This window comes from Cervus canadensis, chromosome 21, assembly GCF_019320065.1.
Source record: "Cervus canadensis isolate Bull #8, Minnesota chromosome 21, ASM1932006v1, whole genome shotgun sequence".
NCBI lineage: Eukaryota > Metazoa > Chordata > Mammalia > Artiodactyla > Cervidae > Cervus > Cervus canadensis.
In genome coordinates this window covers 12490976-12509575 of record NC_057406.1, presented here as the reverse complement: position 1 = coordinate 12509575, position 18600 = coordinate 12490976, and the positions used below count along the sequence as shown (strand labels likewise).

The window sequence follows — 18600 nt, the reverse complement described above, 5'->3', positions numbered from 1 at the left end:
CCAGAGGAGTATAGGGGACTTTCCTGTGGTGGGGAAGTGCTTTCAGGAACTTTGCCAGGGTTCATGATCAGAAAGGCTGGTGGTCCCACGTGCCCCCCATATGACACACCCACATGACAATGGTTCATGCTGCTGAGCTTGGCCTTTGGCCCACTCATCTCTGTTGTGTCCTGAGGACTGGGTTTGAGGACGGGCAGAGTGTCACATGCAGCCATGGATGGATGATTTGCAAAGTCCCCCCAGGACATTGTGGGCTTCCCAGGCAGTTCAGACAATAAAGAATCCACCTGTAATGCAGGAGACCTGGGCTCGATCCCCTGGTTGGGAAGATCTCCTGAAAAAGGAAATGGCAACCCACTCCAGTATTCTTGCCTGGAGAATCCCATGGGCAGAGGAGCCTGGTGAGCTACAGCGGGTTTTAGAAGAGTCAGACACAACTGAAGTGACTTAGCATGTGTGAGACATCCTAGCCTTTCATGGCCACGTGGTCAGCAGGGTTCATGTAAGGGATGAAACATCCTTGGTCTCAGTCCTGTGTGTGCCCATCTGCACATGCAGGGTTGCACATGAAAATATGTGTGTGCACATGCGTGTCTACACAGCCAAGAGTGAGTGCGTGTGCATGCACGACACATGTGCAGGATTGTGTGTGCATAGGTTTAGGGTGTTCACAGACTCGCCAGAGGGGAGGCAGGTACTGAATGAAGCTCCTCCCAAACCTGCAGCTCATAGGGTGTCCAGGAACCCAGCTGCCTCCTGCGGTCAGAGAAGGGATCCCGGTGGAATTCCTCCCTAGGGCATCTGTGGCTCCCTGGCTGCTCCATGGGGCGCTAGCCTAGGATGAGAGGAACTCAGCCCAGTGCTGGTTTCACCCGTTACCAGCTGTGCAACGTTGGGAAAACTAGGTCACCTCTCTGTTCCTTACCTGCCAAGGGGACTAACTAGATCTAACCCAAAGATGAAAAGGTGTGTGAGAAGATGCTTGTATAAGCTGCGAGGGGCTGGAATGAAGGGAAGAGACGGCAACCTGGGTGCCCAGCAAGATGCTGGTACCGAATGTCACAAGGAATGCACTGGGAACAAAAGCAGAAAGAAACAAGTGTGATGGCAACAGACTGGGAAGCTTTCGCACAGCATGGAAACCATCAACAAAACAAAAAGGCAGCGTACCGAACGGGAGGAGATATTTCCAAATCAGGCCGTGATAAGAGGTGAATATTCAAAGTGTATAAAGAACTCATACAACTAAGTAGCAAAAAACAAACCAGTTAAAAAATGGGGAGAGGGGACTTCCCAGGTGACTCAGTGGTAAAGAATCCGCCTGGTAAAGAATCCGCCTGCCAAAGCAGGAGACATGGGTTGAATCCCAGGTCCAGGAAGATCCCACCAAAGGGATCTAGGTGGGAGGAAAAGCTGAGGAAAAGCTAGGGCCATGAGCCACAACCTCTGAGCCTGTGCTCTAGGGCCTGGGAAATGCAACTGCTGAAGCACTCGCTCCCAGAGCCCATGCTCTGCACCAAGAGAAGCCACCACAATAAGAGGCCCACATACTGCAGCTATAGAGTAGCCCTCGTTTGAGACAACTAGAGAAAGCCTGTGTGAAGCAACGAAGACCCAGTGCAGCCCAAAATAAATTAAAAAGATAAAATAAAAAACCACCATGAGACACCATATCACCCCTGTTAGTAAGCCGATTGTAATCAAAAGGACAAGAAAGAACAGATGTCGGAAAGGATATGGAGAAAAGGGGACCCTCGTGCACTGTTGTGGGAATGTAAATTCATGCAGCCGCTATGGAAGACAGTATGGTTCTTCAAAAAAATTAAAACTACAGCTACCGTATGACCCAGTAATTCCACTGCTGGGTATTGATCCAAAGGAAGTAAAAACAGAACCTGAAAGAGATAGCTACACTCCCATTTATTGCAGCATTATTTACAATAGCCTAGATATGGAAACAACCTGCATGTTCATCAATGGAAGAATGGGTAAAGAAGATGGATCCACATATGTACATATGTATATATATACACACACACATATATAATGGAATATTATCATCCAGCCATGAGAGAAGGAAGTCTTGCCTTTGTGACACCATGGATAGACCTTGAGGGTGGGATCCCAAAGCCAGGCAGAGAAAGACAAATAGTGCATGATATTACTTACATGTGGAATCTTAACAAGAAAAAAAAAGTCAAATTCATAGAAACAGAATGGAGAAAACTGGTTGCCAGGGGCTGGGTGTGTGGTGGAGGAAATAGGGAGAAGCTAGTAATGGGGTGTACAAACTTCCACCTGTGAGATGAATAAAGTCTGAGAATCAAGTATAAAACAGAATTGATAGCGCTGTGTTGCATAATTGAAAAGAAAACAAAAGAATGCACTAGACCCAGGGAGACCCCCAGGCCAGCAAACACTGAACAGGTAATGGGTGGCCAGCAAGGGATGGGGGTATGGAGACACAAGATGTGGTGTTTGCTGTTTGATTGGGAAATAGAGCAGCTCATTCAAGAATGAAGCCTGACCCCAAAGGCTCACTTTCAGGATGGTCACAAGCGCCGGCTGGATCAGTTGGTGTTCTTGGACGTTGGCCCCTTCCTTTTCCATGGACTTCTCTCCCCACGGGGATGGGTTCCTCCCATCACCATGGAAACAAGGCAGCAGACCACTTCTCAGGAAGCCAGGGCCAGGGTGTTTCAAGAAGGAGGGTCTGGCCGATGAATCTGTGGAAGAGTCAAGTCAATGAAGCTCGCTGAGGGCTCCCTGGGGGAAGCTCTGTTAGGGCTCCAGGGAGGAGCTACATTCTAGTGAGTTCCAGGAGATCAAGGTGAGAGGAAGTGCCTGTAGCAGCCGGCTCTTTCTCGGGGGCTGTAGAGGAGAGGAGAGGGTGTAGCCTGTGAAACCGGACAGTGTTGAAGACCATCGAGGAGGAGAAAGCCTGATGAGGGGGCTTGAAGAGAAGGGATCACCCTCCCTGAGATGGAAGGGTGGCAGAAGCAGGGGATTTAATAACAGCTGACAGTTATTTAGCAGCAAATATATAAGTGTTAGTCGCTCAGTTGTGTCCGATTCTTTGTGAACCCATGGACTGTAGCCCACCAGGCTCCTCTGTCCATAGGATTCTCCAGGCAAGAATACTGGAGTGGGTTGCCATTCCCTTCTCAAGGGATCTTCTTAACCCAGGGACTGAACTCAGGTTTCCTGCATTGCAGGCAGAGTCTTTACCACCTGAGCCACCAGGCAATCGTCTATTGTGCACCAATTTCTATTGTAAGTGCATGTGTTTTAACTCATCTCACCCTCAGAACAATGCTGTAGAGAAGCTCTATCGTTAACCCCATTTGTAGATGAGGAGACCAAGGCAAGGTGGGTACCGAGGAGTTAGGCAGAATTAAGCAAGGAGGCTTCCTCCAGTCAGTGAGATCAGGAGGGTGGGGGTGGGCCACTGAAGCTCCTCTCCAACACCCTGGAGATTGGAGAGATGGAACAGGCTTAATCACTGCAGGAAGAGAGCTTCCAGTTAGAAGAACAGTTTCCCAATTGTTTCTTAAAACAAGGAAACTTTTTCCCCACCCTCCACATCAAATCTGATGGCATCCTAACATGTAATTAGACCAGATCAGAGCTCCGGTTGGAGTGTAAGTTCCATGCCCAGCCTTCTCCACTTGCCTCCTGACTCCAGGGTGGCCCCTGGGGCAGCCGACGGGGCCCTGAGGCTCCTCAGAACCCAGGAGAGAAACACAGGGTTTCTGCAGGACCAGACTTCTTCATATGAACATCTAAGAGCCAGCAGCCTGTTTTCAGGGGAATCCTCTCTGAGAGGGAGATGCAGGTAGCTCTTCCCCCAGGCTCTGTAACCCCTATTCCTTGGCAGTGGGGGGACACGGACGAGATCGAGGGTCCTCAGCCTCCAGGATCTAATGCCTGATGATCTGAATGGAGCTGATGTAATAAGAATAGAAAAGTGCACAATAAATGTAATGCACTTGAATCATCCCGAAACCATCCCCCCTACCCCAGTCCATGGAAAAATTGTCTTCCACGAAACTGGTCCCTGGTGCCACAAAGGTTGGGGACCACTGGACTAGATGACCTTTAAAGCTCCTCCAAAGGAGACTGGGCAGAGAATGAGCAGGAAACAGAGGCTGGTGAGAGGGAGGCCCACCTGATCTTGCAGCCCTGGTCTGACTTGGGGTGGAACACAGCTGCGGGCCTCCTAGACCAGGGTGACATTTCTGTAGCTTTCTGCTCCTGGCTGCTGGGACATCTGTCATCACTTGCATTGTTATTAAGACCTTTCCAAAGCTTTCTGAGGAGGAGGTACATTTGGCAGACTGCACTGAGGAGCAAAGAAAGTCCACCCTTTCCTTCTTGCCCCTGGCCTGCAGGAGGGGCGGGGGCTGGGAGGAGGAAGTAGGGAAGGCAGCAGGCAGTCTCTGCTGGCCGCAGAGCCAGGGCCGCTGAGTCCCTCAGTTTCCCAGACCAACATCAGTAATAGACGTCCAAGGTGCCTCGAGTGGTAAAGAACCTGCCTGCCAAGCAGGAGACGTAAGAGACGCAGGTTCAATCCTTAGGTCAGGAAGATCCCCTGGAGGAGGTCATAGCAACCCATTCCAATGTTCTTGTCTGGAGAATCCCATGGACAGAGGAGCCTGGTGGGCTACAGTCCGCGGGGTCACAAAGATTTGACAGGACTGAGCGTCTTAGCACAGCAGAGTCATGTTCGTGCGTCTAGGCTGGGCTTATTAGGTTTCTCCCAGTGCAGTTTTGCACTTAAGTCTTACTGAATCCCCACAACTCAGTAAGATGCACAGGGCAGGGATAAGAGCCTGCTTTACAGTGACTTGGCAGGTTTACAAGGTGAGCTTGGTTTACAGTGCTGGCCCAGGGCCAGTGTGTGGAGAGGGGCCTGGGTCTCCATCACCAGCTCCTGCTGCACTTCTTGGAACATCCCCCCCGCCCTGCCCCCGCTGTAGGCCCCCGGCCAGCATTTTCCTGGCTCAACCACCCCCACCCCCAGCTTTCTCATTGTCCTGCTTTCTGGCCCCCTGGCCTCCTTTGGCTCAGCTGCAAGCCATCTGGTCTCTGAAAATCCAATCTAACAGTTGAAGAGAATGAAAAAGTTGGTGTTTTTTTCCTGCTGTGTGAGGGCAGGGGGGTGTTTAATAATTAGGTGACCCGGGGGCAATGGGAGGAGGAAACTTAGAAATTATTCTCAAGACCCTTGATGAAGTATCAAGAAGTGAGAAGGGGAAGGAAATATTTTGGTCTTAAAAACATCAGCCATATTAAGATACAGTTACATAAAATAAAATCCTCCCATATTTAAATGTGTAGGTTGTGATTTTTGACAAATGTCTACTGCTATGTAGCTACTTCTCAAGTGACGGAACATCTCCACCACCCAATGACATCTTGTTCCCTTCAGCTTGAAACTCCCGGCTTCCGTGTCACTGAAACTGATCTGTTTCCTGTCACTATGGATTTGCCTTTTCTAGAACCTCATTCGCATGGAATCATGCAGTGTGTGTGTGGACTTTTGTGTCTGCTGTCCTTCACTTACTGTAAGGCTCTTTTGAAATTCATCCACTTGTTGCCTATATGAGTAAGCTTATTCCTTTTTATTGCTGAATAGTATTCCATTGTATAGATATGCTACAATCTGCTTATCTGTTTACCAGTTCAGGACACTTAGGTTTGCTCGGTTTTCTTTTTTTTTAACATGAGCCCCTCTCCCCTTCATTCTAAAAATACTGCCTCTATATACATTTAGAACACGTGTATGGAGGATACATCATTTACTCAACTTACTAAGGCTTGGTGTGCATATGTGTTTACCCTCCTTGAATTAACTCTGGGCCAACTCCATCCCACTCCTACTCCTCTGACCAGGGCACAGAGGCTCACAAAGCGGAAATCACTTTTTTATTTTACTTGGTTGCACAGCATGTGGGATGTTAGGTCCCCGACCAGGGATCAAACCTGTGCCCCCTGCATTGGGATCTCCAAGTCTTAACCACCAGAGTGCCGGGGAAGTCCCTGGAAACCCTCCTGTTAGTCACACAACTCGAGAAATGAATGTTTGAACCGAAACACTTACATGGATATTTAACCTTTTTACATATTTTATTTGATTGTGGTACGAACACACAATGCAAGATCCACTCGCTTAACAGATTCCTGGGTGTACACTGTAGCCATTGGCGCAACGCTGTGCATCAGGCCGCCAGGAAAAATTCATCTTGCACGACTGAAACTTTATGTCTGTTGACCAGCAATTTCCCTTTTGTCCCCTCCCCTCCCCCATCCCTGGCATTCGTCTCTAATTCTGTGAGTTTGACTATTTTAGGATCCTCATTCATATAAGTGGGATCATGCAGGATTTGTCTTTCCGTGACTGGCTTATTTTGCTTAGCATGTCTTTAAGCTTCATCCATGTAGTCAGATACGGCAGAGTTTCCTTCTTTTTTTTTTTTTTGTTCCCATTTTTATTTATTTATTTCTCTTTCAGCCGCAGCATGCCATTTGTGGGCTCTTAGTTTCCCAACCAAAGATTGAACCTAAATCCTTGGCAGTGAGAGTGTGGAGTCCTAACCAATAGATTGCCAGGGAATTCCCGGAATTCCCTTCTTTGTAAAGGCTGAATGGATTCCACTTGTATAGAAAGCATTGTCTTTATTTGTCCATCCATCTTTCAGGTTGTGAGTGAATCTTGGCTTTTGTGACTAGTGCTGCACTGAATAATGTGCTGTATGTGCTCCATCCTGTCTGACTCTGTGACCCCATGGACTGTAGCCCACCAGGCCCCTCTGTCCGTGGAACTCTCCAGGCAAGAATACTGGGGTAGGTTGCCGTTTCCTCCTCCAGGGCTGCACTGAATATTGGAGTGCTAATATCTCTTCGAGATCTTGATTTCAATTCTTTTGGATAAATACCCAGAAGGGAGATTTCTGGATCATGTGGTAGTTCTATTTTTAATATTTTGAGAAACCTCCATACTGTTTTTTATAGCACCATTTTTTTCATTCCTACCAACTGTGTACAAGGGTTTTAATTTCTCCACATATTCCCCAATGTTTGTAGTCTTTGTTGTTATTATTTTTTTTAGAATAAACATCCTACCATGTGTGAGGTAACAGCCCCTTGTGGTTTTGATTTGCATTTTCCTGATAGTTACCTCGAGCATCTTTTGATATATCTGTGGGCCATTTGTATGTCTTCTCTGGAAAAATGTTTGTTCAAGTTTTTAGCCCACTTTTAATTGAGTTACTAGGTTTTGTTGCTATTGAGTTGTAGGAGTTCTTTCTGTATTTTGGAAATTAACTGCTTATCAGACATATGGTCTGCAACTATTTTCTCCTGTTCTGTAGGTTGCCTTTTCACTCTGTTGATTTTTTTTTTTTTTTTTTTTGCAGTGCGGGAGTTTTTTTGGTTGAATGTAGTCCCACTTGCCTATTTTTACTTTTGTTGACTGTGGTTTTGGTGTCATATCCATGAAGTCATTGCCAAGACCCATGTCATAAAGCTTTCCCCCTAGGTCTTATGCTTAAGTCTCTCATCCATTTTGAGCTGATTTTGTGTACAGTGTAAGATATGGGTCCAAATTCATTATTCTGCATGAGGGTGTTAAACTTTCCCAATACAATTTGTTGAAGAGATGATCTCTTCCCCGTTGTGCCTTCTTGGCAACCTTGTCCAAGATCAACTGACAGTGTATGTGTAGAGTTGACAGCTTCTTACTTCTGGCAACATTTGCAGCTGTGAACAGTTTCATGTCGATATGTATTTTTATTTATCTGGGGTAAATACCTAAGCATGCCATTAGTGTTAGTCATTCAGTCATGTCCGACCCCTTTGCGGCTCTTCACTCTGTAACCCGCCAGGCTCCTCTGTCCATGGAGTTTTCCAGACAAGAATACTGGAGTGGGTAACCATTCCCTTCTCCAGGGGATCTTCCTGACCCAGGGATCAAACCAGGGTCTCTTGCAATTGCAGGAAGGTTCTTTACTGTCTGAGCCACCAGGGGGGCCCTAGGCATGCAGTGACAGGAGCAAATAGTCAGTGTGTGTGTTAGCTTTATAAGAAATGGCCAGAGTCCTTTCCCAAGAGTTGTGCCATTTTACATTCCCACCGGAAGTGTGAGCGTCCCAGGTGCTCCACAGTCTCCTCAACACTTGGTGTTGTCAGACTTTTGAACTTAGTCCTTCTCGTGGGTGTGCAGTGCTGTCTCATTTTGATTTTCATTCGCATCTCCCTAATGACTAGCGATGTCATTAGTATATTTTCTTTGGTGAAGTATCTATTCAAATCTTTAAAAGTGAAAGTGAAATTGAAGTTGCTCAGTCGTGTCCGACTCTTTGTGACCCTGTGGACTGTATGCAGCCTACTAGGCTCTTCTGTTCATGGGATTTTCCAGGCAAGAGTACTGGAGTGGGTTGCCACTTCCTTCTCCAGAGGATCTTCCTGACCCAGGGATCGAACCTGGGTCTCCCGTATTGTAAGCAGATGCTTTACCGTCTGAGCCACCAGGGAAGTCCTATTAAAATCTTTAGTACACTTTTCTATGAAGTTGTTTGTCTTATTTTTTTTTAAATTTAATTATTTATTTATTTCTGGCCATGCTGGGTCTTCATTTCTTTTCTCCAGTTGTGATGAGCGGAGCTACTTTCCAGTTGCAGCGAGTGGGTTTCTCATGTTGTGGTTCCTGGGCTCTAGGGCACAGGCTCAGTTGTTGTGGTGCATGGGCTTAGTTGCCCCAAGACGTACAGAATCTTCTCAGACTAGGAACCAACCTCTTATCTCCTGCATTGACAGGCAGATTCTTTACCACTGAGCCACCAGGGAAGCCCCTAATTACTGAGTTATAAGAATTCACTTTTCTTAACAGTGTCTTTCAAAACAGAAAATTTCTTTTTATTTCAATGATGTCTAATTTATCAACTTATTTCCTCCATGGTTCGTGCTTTTTGTATCCTACATAGGAGATCTCTGTGTCCTCTAAGTCACAGATTTTTTTCTATGTTTTCTTTGAAAAGTTTTATAATTTTATTTATAAAATCATGCAGTTCAGTTCAGTTGCTCAGTCGTGTCTGACTCTTTGTGACCCCAAGGACTGCAGCATGCCAGGCCTCCCTGTCCATCACTAACTCCCGGAGTCCACTCAAACTCATGTGCATTGAGTCGGTGATGCCATCCAGCCATCTCATCCTCTGTTATCCCCTTCTCCCCCGCCTTCAATCTTTCTCAGCATCAGGGTCTTTTCCAATGAGTCAGTTCTTCACATCAGGTGGCCAAAGTATTGGAGTTTCAGCATCAGTCCTTCCAATGAGTATTCAGGACTGATCTCCTTTAGGATAAACTAGTAGCATCTCCTTGCAGTCCAAAGGACTCTCAAGAGTCTTCTCCAACACCACAGTTCAAAAGCATCAATTCTTCGGTGCTCAGCTTTCTTTATAGTCCAAATCTCACCTCCATACATGACTACTGGAAAAATAAAATCATTAGGTCTGTTTACAAAATTATTACATCTGTTACTTTAGGTCTATGATCCAGTTTGTATTAATTCATGTATCTATGGTATAAGATATGAATTGAAGTCCATTTTCCTGCATATTGATATTCAACTGTTTCAGCACCATCTGTTAAAAAAGTTATTATCCCTTACTGAATTATCTTGGTACTTTTACTACAAACCAATGTACCAAGAATCAGTTGATGTTTGAGTCTATTTCTAGCCTCTGCATTTGGTACAACCAATCTGTATGTCTGTCCTTATGCCAACACCAAATTCTCTTAATTTGGGCAGCTTTAAGTCTTGAAAGCACACAGTGAAAGTCCTATAACTTGTTTGTTTATTTATTTAGTTATGGCTTCACCGGGTCTTTGTTGCTGTGTGGGCTTTTCTCTAGTTGCAGCGAGCAGGGGCTACTCTCTAGTTGCAGTACGTGGGCTTCTTGTTGTAGTGGCTTCTCTCGCTGTGGAGCATAGAGCATGGTCTCTAGGGCGCTCGGGCTTCAGGAGTTGTGGCACGTGGGCTCAGTAATGATGGTTTGCAGGCTCTAGAACACAGTCTCAGGAGTTGTGGTTCATGGGCTTAGTTGCTCCACGGCATGTGGAATCTTCCTGGACCGGGAATTGAACCTGTGTTCCCTGCACTGGCAGGTGGATTCCTAATCATTGGACCACCAGGGAAGTCCCTATAACTTGTTCTTGTTTCTCAAAGTTGTTGGCTTTTCTTTCTCGGTTCTCCTGCTGGCCGTCCCCGTGTCTGTCCATCCTCTGCCGCTTCACCCGCTGCAGGATTGCACATCTCATCAGTCCCTTCGACGGCTCAGCTGTGTTTATGGCTGAGCAGTGGAGTCCTGAGTCTGAATACAGACGTGGGAGGTTGTGGTTGGGCAGCCGCCCCGGTTCGGGGCCTGGCTAGGCGACGGCCTCATTAGCTCTTGGCGTTTGGTGCTTCCTCTCCCTCCGGCCAGCTGGCCTCTCTGGTCTCTGACCTTCCCCTGGCAGTACCACCGCTCTCTTCTCCACTTCCTAGCTCTTTTGAAATAAGAAATGGGGTCCTCTTCCAGGTGAATCCCAGCTTCTCCTCTTTCAGGCCACGCTGCCTCCTTTTTGAATTTTCTGAATTCCCTCTGTGCTGAGACATGCACAGAAAACTGAGCCTCAGTAAATCAAGACATCGTCTATGCTCAGATGCTCAATTGTGTCTGCCTCTTTGCGACCCCATGGACTGTAGCCCACCAGGCTCCTCTGCCCATGGGATTCTCCAGGCAGGGATACTGGAGTGGGTTTCCATTTCCTCCTCCAGGGGATCTTCCTGACCCAGGGATCGAACCCGGGCCTCCCACATTGCAGGTAGATTCTTTACCATCTGAGCCTCTATGAGCGCTTTGCATCTTTGCATATGATTAGCCAAAAATGTTCACTGCATGCAATTCTGCGCATCTTGGATGAATAGAGCTAGTTCTGCCTTGCTGGCCAGACCTTAGTGGGCGGCAGGGCTCTGGAGGATTAACTGTGATCGTGACAAAAGTCAGAGCTGAATAGATGGTACTTCCACGTGGAGGAGCCTGCTGCGGGGACCAGGGTGCAGCGGTAGAAGAGGTGGGAGGGCTGCGAGCAGGAGGTGGTGTCTGCACTGATGCACGTCCTCCCCGGGCAGCGTTTGGGACCTCAGAGTTCCCCGGGGTGCAGGATGCCGGGCAGAGGCGCCTTGTGGTCGGAGGGCGCTGACCTTCTCCCTCTGCTCTGCCCTCAGGAATGAGACCGTGCTGCACCAGTTCTGCTGTCCAGCTGCTGACGCCGAGCAGAAGCCCGCCTGCTCCGACCTGGGCCCCCACAGGTGGGAAGAGCCGCTGTGCGTCCTCCCCTCCCCACCCCACTATCCTCCACCCCGAGCAGAGCGCACACCAGGGCCCCACTCCACTTCTTCCTCCCTAGCCTCACATTTTGTTTATTTGTTTTTACCTCCTTCCTCGTGTTTCCATCTTTCCTTCCTTCCTCCAGACCCCAGATGAGCCATTGCTGACTTTTAGGTCATTATACTCTACTGTTCCAATCCCAGACCTATGCTCGTCCCCTCTAAACAGCCTATAAGAAGTTCACCTGTTTAAACATCAGGGGAAATTAACTTGATTCTATCTGTATGTCTTAGTGGTGGGTTGTCTGGCACCCGAAGGTGCCCAACCAATAACAGGATCCATCTTGCCTTTCTTACTCAAGACTTGCATTTTTCTTGATAATTTTTCCAGGCTCTCCTCCTTGCCTGTCCTGGGTCATTCACCTGCCCTCTCTCTTCCCCCATCCTGCCCTGCCCTCCAGCATCCTCCCCTCATTGTCCTCCCCCCAGCCCTCCATCTCTCCTCCTCCCTGCATCTGTACTCTCTCCCTCCGTCTCCACCTGGAGCCGCCCCCTCTGTGCTGCTCACACTTTGTCCTCTTCTCATTCCCCCAAGATTTCCATCTCAGTTCAGCACCTTTCTCTTTCCTTTGCTCATCCTTTACTTCCCTGGGGGTCAGGACACTTGGACTCTGGCGTGGAGTTGACCCCATCTCCTGTCTCCTCTTGTTGGAGTGAACTTGGGCAAGTTCCTTAACTCCCCTGGGCCCCAGTTTCCCCATCTGTACGAAGAAGGGTTGTTCTATGTAGAGAATAACTTGATGTACCATCTCTCTGAGCCTCTGGGCTGCTCACAGTCCAGATGGGCTTTAGGTCTGTGTGGGAGGGCAGCAGAAGGTTCTGGGCTGTGAGCACCCAGGCCCAGACCTGCGCTAAGGGCCACTTCCCAGTTTAAGCCTCAGTGACCCCATGATCCTGCCCCCTTTATTCCTAGGAAAATAATGGGTAGTCATTAGAGGTGGTAGCTGGTGAGCTTGGCAATGGAAAATCTTACCTGAAAGGTGTTATTGCTTGTTTTCCCTTAGAAGGAGTCGGGGGGTTGGGAAAGGCAGGACTCTGGGCGGGGGGAATGGAAGTGGCGGGGGGGTTGGGTTGGGTTAAATCATGGGCCCACCTTGGGTGCTCACCTCCAGGGCTGTAGGAGGCATGGTTGTTCCCGGAGGCGACCGCACTGGGGATGGAAGCAAGGGGAGGACCAGATGCTGTGCTGATGCCCGGAGGGCTGGGGGCCAAGCTCTGCACCCAGGACCTTTGGAGAGAGCGGCCCCCTGGATCCCAGGGGCTCCCTGTCCAGGGGGGCAGGTGAGCCCCCACATTAGAAATGACCCTCCTGGAGACTGGAAGGAAGATGAGAAATGAGAGAAGGAGACAGTGGGAGAGGACAGGAAAGAGGGCAGGGCGTTAGTGACCCGGAGGAAGGACGGGGAGGGCTGTGCCCTGTCCCATGAGCGGTCACTGCTCAGACACATGGCCGAGTTGTCCTCCTTGGTGGGGAGGAGAAGGAGGGACTGTCTGGTCTGCCCCCCCTGCCCATCAGCCCATGTCAGTCTGGTCCACGTCTCTTGCTGCCACTCGAGCCCTGGCATCAGTGAGGGCAGACGACACAGCGCCCCCGAGACGCTGGCGCCTGGGAGGTGCCAAGGACAGAAGTCGTCCCTTGGGTCTTCCACGCCCCCTCCCAGTCACCCCCACCCCCACCCCACAGCCCTGACTCCTGGTGGGAGGGGGTGGGAGACTGGGGCGGGGGGGCGGGAGGGGGCAGGGGGACAGGCTTCTTCTCCAAAAAGGTAGGAAATCTCTTATCTTAGTATCCCTGGGAGGAGGTGGGAGGTTCTCTAAGTCCCCCAGGGCCTGTGTGCTCTGCCCACTGCTGCCTCCCCGCCCCCCACTCTGCGCAGGGCCGGGGTAGGGGCCCCCAGGTGTGTCCCGATCATCAACCACTCTCACTTTCTGCTCCCAGTTGTTCAAGTTGTCCTGTCTGTCTGGTTTGTAATTTCCTGGAGTGTGTTTCTGTTTGTCTGTTCGTTTGTCTGATGTCAGTGTCTCGGCTTCTCTAGGAGGAGCCCCCGGACGTTCAGTAGTCTGTGTGTCAGTCTGTCTGTCTGTTCTTGGTTTCCTGGGGAAGTCCAGCCCAGATAAGTTTCCTCCCGTCAGACACCCAGCACGCCTGTTCCCAGCTCTGCCCGGGACCTTCCCGACCCTTCCCGACCCTTTAGGCTCCAGAGGAGGTACCTGACCACCACCCCTGAGCTTTCCTAAGGAGGTGCTGAGGTCAGACACTGGGCTGAGGTCCCAAGGCCCCTGAACCACCCTCAAGAGACCCCGGGTGGGGCTCCGGGACGAGCCAGGCTGCCCCCAGCGCTCAGTCTGGGTTTTCACCGGCTCAAGCAAGACTCCAATACTTTGGCCGCCTGATGTGACGAGCCGACTCATTGGAAGAGAACCTGATGCTGGGAAAGATTGAGGGCAAAAGGAGAAGAGGGAGACAGGATGAGATGGTTGCAAGGTACCACCGACTTAACGGACATGAACTTGAGCAAACTCAGGGAGGTAGTGGAGGACAGGGAAGCCTGGTGTGCTGCAGTCCGTGGGGCTGCTGAGTTGGACTTGACAGAGCGACAGAACAACAGTAAGGCTTCAGCTGGTGGGCCTCCTCTGGGGTCTCCAGGGAGAAGCCGGATGGTCTCTGCACGAGGCCCAGTGAAGACCTCACACCATCAGTCACAGCTCAGGGTCAGGGTCTCTGGTTTGTGAGTGCAGGGTTGGCCACGAGGCCCCTTACCTCCCTCCTCCGAATCCAGCCCAAGCCAGCAGTAATCCGGGTCAGCAGAGTGTGAGGTGCTGTTCTCCGCCTCACCAACCATCCCTTCCCAAGCTGTAGGACTGAGCAGGAGTCCGTTTCTGGAGCCGATGGGCTCATCCTGGCGATGTGGGTGGTGGTGGGGCAGACGATGGCCCATAGCCCCTTTGATTGGACGTACAGAGAAGAACTGCTGGAGTCTGAGGTAAACCCTCGGCCGGGGGAGGCCCTTGCCCCCTCCCAAAGCCCCAGTCCTGGGGGGGCGGGGGTGTGAGCTCAGCCTTGCCCGGCTACCCCAGGGGCAGCTTTGGGGGTAGAGTCAGGGAGCCTCTCTCTTGGGACCCAGAGCCTGCCCGAGAGCGATGCTCCCAGAAGTGGGAAGATCGGAGGCCGGGGGTGGGGTGCCCTGGGGTGGTAACGGGGGCCAGCAAGGCCTCTGAGGCTGGACCACCCATCCTCGTGCCTAGGTTCACGCAGCCCCGCGCATGCGTCCCACGCTTCCCAGGTGGGAAGCAGGGCGATCAGCCTCCAGGACACCGAGTGGAGTGCGAGCCGGGCTCTGCCCCCTTCTTCGCGTCCCCCTACTGCCACTAATGACGGGGCTTTATTCTGGGTGACTGAATGGGCCAGTGATTGCAGGCCCTGCCTTTCTTCCCACAGGCTCCCCTCCCTTTGGGGTGCTCAGTAACCTGGGAACAAGCAGCCTCCAGCATCTAGAGAGAGAAAGAGAGAAATAGCAGCCCATTTGTCTCTGTGGGTGGCAGCGAGCCCCCCGCAGAGGAGGAAGACTGACTTCTGTTAGAGTGATGACAGGAGGTGGGGGGCGCTCAGGAGGGGGTCCCTGGGCAGGAAGCAGAACCAGCCCCAGCCCTGGGGGAGGGGAGGGGCTGGGGCACTCTGGGTATCGGGTCCTCCAACCAGGATGGAAGAGGCACTGGTGTTACCTAATGCGCCAGGCCCTGGCAGTAAGCAGCCCGGGTATTTTGTCTCCGTTCCCTGTGGCCACCTGCAGATGACGGCTTGGGGTGGAGGGAAGTTCGGGGTCTCAGCAGAGGGACCCCTGCCCACCGGTCCTGGGGCTGGAAGGTCAGCCCAAGCTGAGTCCCCGCAGGCAGCCGCGTTACACAGAACTGCCACCGGGGTTTTCTTCAGGAGCATGGGAGGGATTCTTCCAGCCACTGCATTGACCCTGAATAACATCTATTTTCTCTGATTAGAAGTTATACTTGCTAGTTGTTGGAAACGTGGAAAATGCAAAAATATAAAGAAGAAAATAAAAACGGAACCCGGTCGTATAGAATTAACTGCTGTTAATATATTAGTGTGCAACCTGCCAGGGTTTATTTTTCTAGGCTGGGATTTATATCTCCCCCCACGAAAGAAGAAAGAAAAAATGATTCCGTAGTCTACCTTGTCTGCTCAGGGCACCGTGGCCACAAGAGAGCCTGCCCCCCACCCTGGGCCAGTCCCTCCCTGTCCCCCTCACTCCCATCACCTGCCAGTCAGCCAGGCTGGGGGCCCTGCTGGGGACCCCTGAGGAGGGGACACCGACCAGCAGTGGCGTTGCAGGGGGAGCCCCACGTCAGCATCCGCCACAGTGGCCAGAGGCCTGATCAGTGGACCAGCCAGAGTTTACTCAGCGATTACGGAGTAATTGTATTCTCAGTCAATACGGTTTAGGCTTCAAACAGCTGGGCTCAGAGTCCTGTGCCTGCTCCACCCATCACATCAGGCGCCAAGGCTGCCGGGAACACTGCCCCCTCCCCATTCTGGGAACACTGCCCCCCACCCGTCCCCATTCTGGGACTTCAGAATTGCCTGCTCTTCCCCAGACAAGCACAAAAAGGCCTCAGCTTCTGTCAGTGCATGGGTGGAGGTGGGGCAGGGGTAGGGGTGGAAGGATGCGCACCCAGCCTACTCAGCCCCCAAGCTCCAGGGTCTCCGCATCTTTAGGCCAGGGGGGCAGTGGGCAGTGGGCAGTGGCAAGGCCAAGGGGAAATTGTCCAATGTCCTCAGAGTCCAGAGATTTGATTCCAGAGGCCTTTGCAGGGGCTGGGGTCCGGCACCCTCAGCCAGGGCTGTGAAGACCGCCCCCTGCGATGTGCTGCCCTGGAGTGGAGACTGGGTGGGAGTCCTGGGGGTCGAAGACCACCATCCACTGTGGGCACAGCAAACTGCAGAGCAGCAGGCTTGGGGAGGGGCTGCTCACCCATATCTGGGCTCCTGTCTTCTGAGGGTCCCCAGCTTGTCACAGGAGAGCCCAGCTTGACTGACTCCATCCCCCAGGGTGGCCTCAATGGAGAGGGCAGAGAATTTGGTCCCGGAGCCAGGGACGGTGGTCTTCCACCCCCAGACCCCCTGTCACTTTACCCCTCTGTGCGCTCTGCCCCACTGAGTCTTCCCTGCCGGACTCTGGGGGCACAAGAGACAGAACAGATGCCATCTGGGGGGGGCGTCCCCTGAGTGGGGGCGGTCCCCCTAACTCCAGTGGGCATCAGAAAAGTTCTCTCCTGTGCTGGTGTCTGCCTTCTGCTCTGTGGGACGTGGGACTTGTGTCTGGAGCAATGTCCCATGTGCTTCCCGCTCAGGCCTGGCTGTCCTCTAAGATGGTCTCTCCTGTGACCTGGGTGGTCATGATGGATGCTCAGCCCCAGGGCTGCGTGGGGGCTTCCCCAGGAGCCAGGCCAGGCTGGGCCACCTCCAGACAGGCTGCTGGATGCTGGAGCTTGATAGAGAGCCCCTGCTCCCTCTGTGACTTGTGTTCCCCACCCACGAGAGGGAAGGAGAATGCTAGCCATCCTGTGCTGAGAGCCTGCTGTGGGCAATAGATACAGGTATGATTTAATTCTCACGGAAAGCTTATAAAATGCTGTTGTTCATGTTACTTATACACAAGGCTCGGAGATGACGGATGACTGGTCCCTGGACCGGTCGATGCCACAGCTGGGATTTGAACCACGTCTGTTGTGGCTTGTACCACTGGCATCAGAGGACAAAGGAAGGGAGGGATTCGTTGGTGCAGGAAGTGAAGTGTGGTCCCCCCAAACTTTGTCCCCCTGAGAGTCTGGCCTATGGTCCAGAGAGTGAGAAGGTGGAGCCCTTCCCTGTCCCCCGCCTCCCCCGACCCTTGAGCAGGAGGTTCGTGCAACCAGGCTGAAGAGAGAAATGTCCAAGAGAATACTTTTAGAGGATAAAAGCTCCAGGCTTTATTGTTTAAAGAAATGAACATGGGAGTTCCGTGTTTGGGAGTTCCCTGGTGGCCTGGTGGTGAGGGTTCTGAATTTTCACACCATGGCCCAGGGTTTGTTTAATCCCTGGTCAAGGAACTGAGATCCCACAAGTCATATGGCATGGCCAAAAAAAACCATGAAAAAAAATAAACATAACTAAGATAATACTTTCAGAACAAGAAAATGAAAGCTACCAAGAGGACCAGCTTTTATTCATGCAGTTTTGTCCAGTTTTGGGAGCAGAAACAAATTTTTGCTCCGTTTGCCGAAAACTTGTTTGAATATTTTAGAGGTTCTCTTTTCACTCCCAGGAGGGGAGGCCTAGAGATTTCTCTAACTTCACTACTGCCTGTGCTATTTTGTTTTCCCCTCTGAAAGGTCATCTTTACCTATTCATGTATCTTTTAACCCGTAACACGACCATGAAAATGACTTATCATTGCAGTAAGTGTTTCTGACGGATGACAAAAAGGGTTTTAAATGCATTTCATCAGACTCCAAATGAGGAAATGATCTTAATCTATGTAGTGAGAGGAATTGCATCAGATCAGGGATTCTTAAAGAATTTACTGCCTTTGGGAGGCCTTAAGAAAGGGGGTTTTTAGAGATTACATTTGCGGTGATTGAGAAACAAAGCAAGGGACTTCCCTGGCGGTGCAGCAGCTAAGACTCTGTGCTCTGAAAGCAGGGGGCCCACGTTCAATCCCTGGTCAGGGGACTAGATCCCACATGCCGCAACTAAGACCCAGCACAGCCAAATAAGTAAATGTGTATATATTAAAAAAAAACAGGGGAGCCAGCTGTCTGTGAAGGACGATGTTTTTCAGTCTGGAACTGAGAGAAGGGTGGGGGGAGGACAGAGAAAGGGGTCTGTGGACATCAAGGTGGTGGAGACATAGGTTGCAGGCATTTGCTGTCTACAGATGGGAGATAGAGGAGACCAAGGTGCCTTGTCCTCGGGACTCAGGCCACCTGATAGTGCTGGTGCTGACCTCCCCCCAGACTGAGACAAACCACTACCTTCTCCAGGCCTCAGTGTCCTCAGCTATCACATGGGGGCGGGAGGGGACAGTATGAACACTCTAGTCCCCAAGGCTCCTCCCCTAGAGTGATTCTACCTGAAAGCAAGGTGCTGCCTTAGCTGGAGGAGGCTTCCATATGGA

The 18600-nt window shown here is 51.0% G+C and overlaps 1 protein-coding gene across 9 annotated transcripts in view; it reads left to right on the top strand.

The window, feature by feature from the left end:
• The window catches only part of IQSEC3 (IQ motif and Sec7 domain ArfGEF 3), an 88576-nt gene that overhangs the window by 18366 nt on the left and 51610 nt on the right, over positions 1–18600 (top strand). For all 9 annotated transcript variants that reach the window (XM_043441494.1, XM_043441493.1, XM_043441499.1 and 6 more), the window contains exon 2: positions 11267–11350. In XM_043441494.1, the coding sequence (XP_043297429.1) occupies positions 11267–11350 (84 nt within the window). The remainder of the gene's footprint in view (positions 1–11266; positions 11351–18600) is intronic.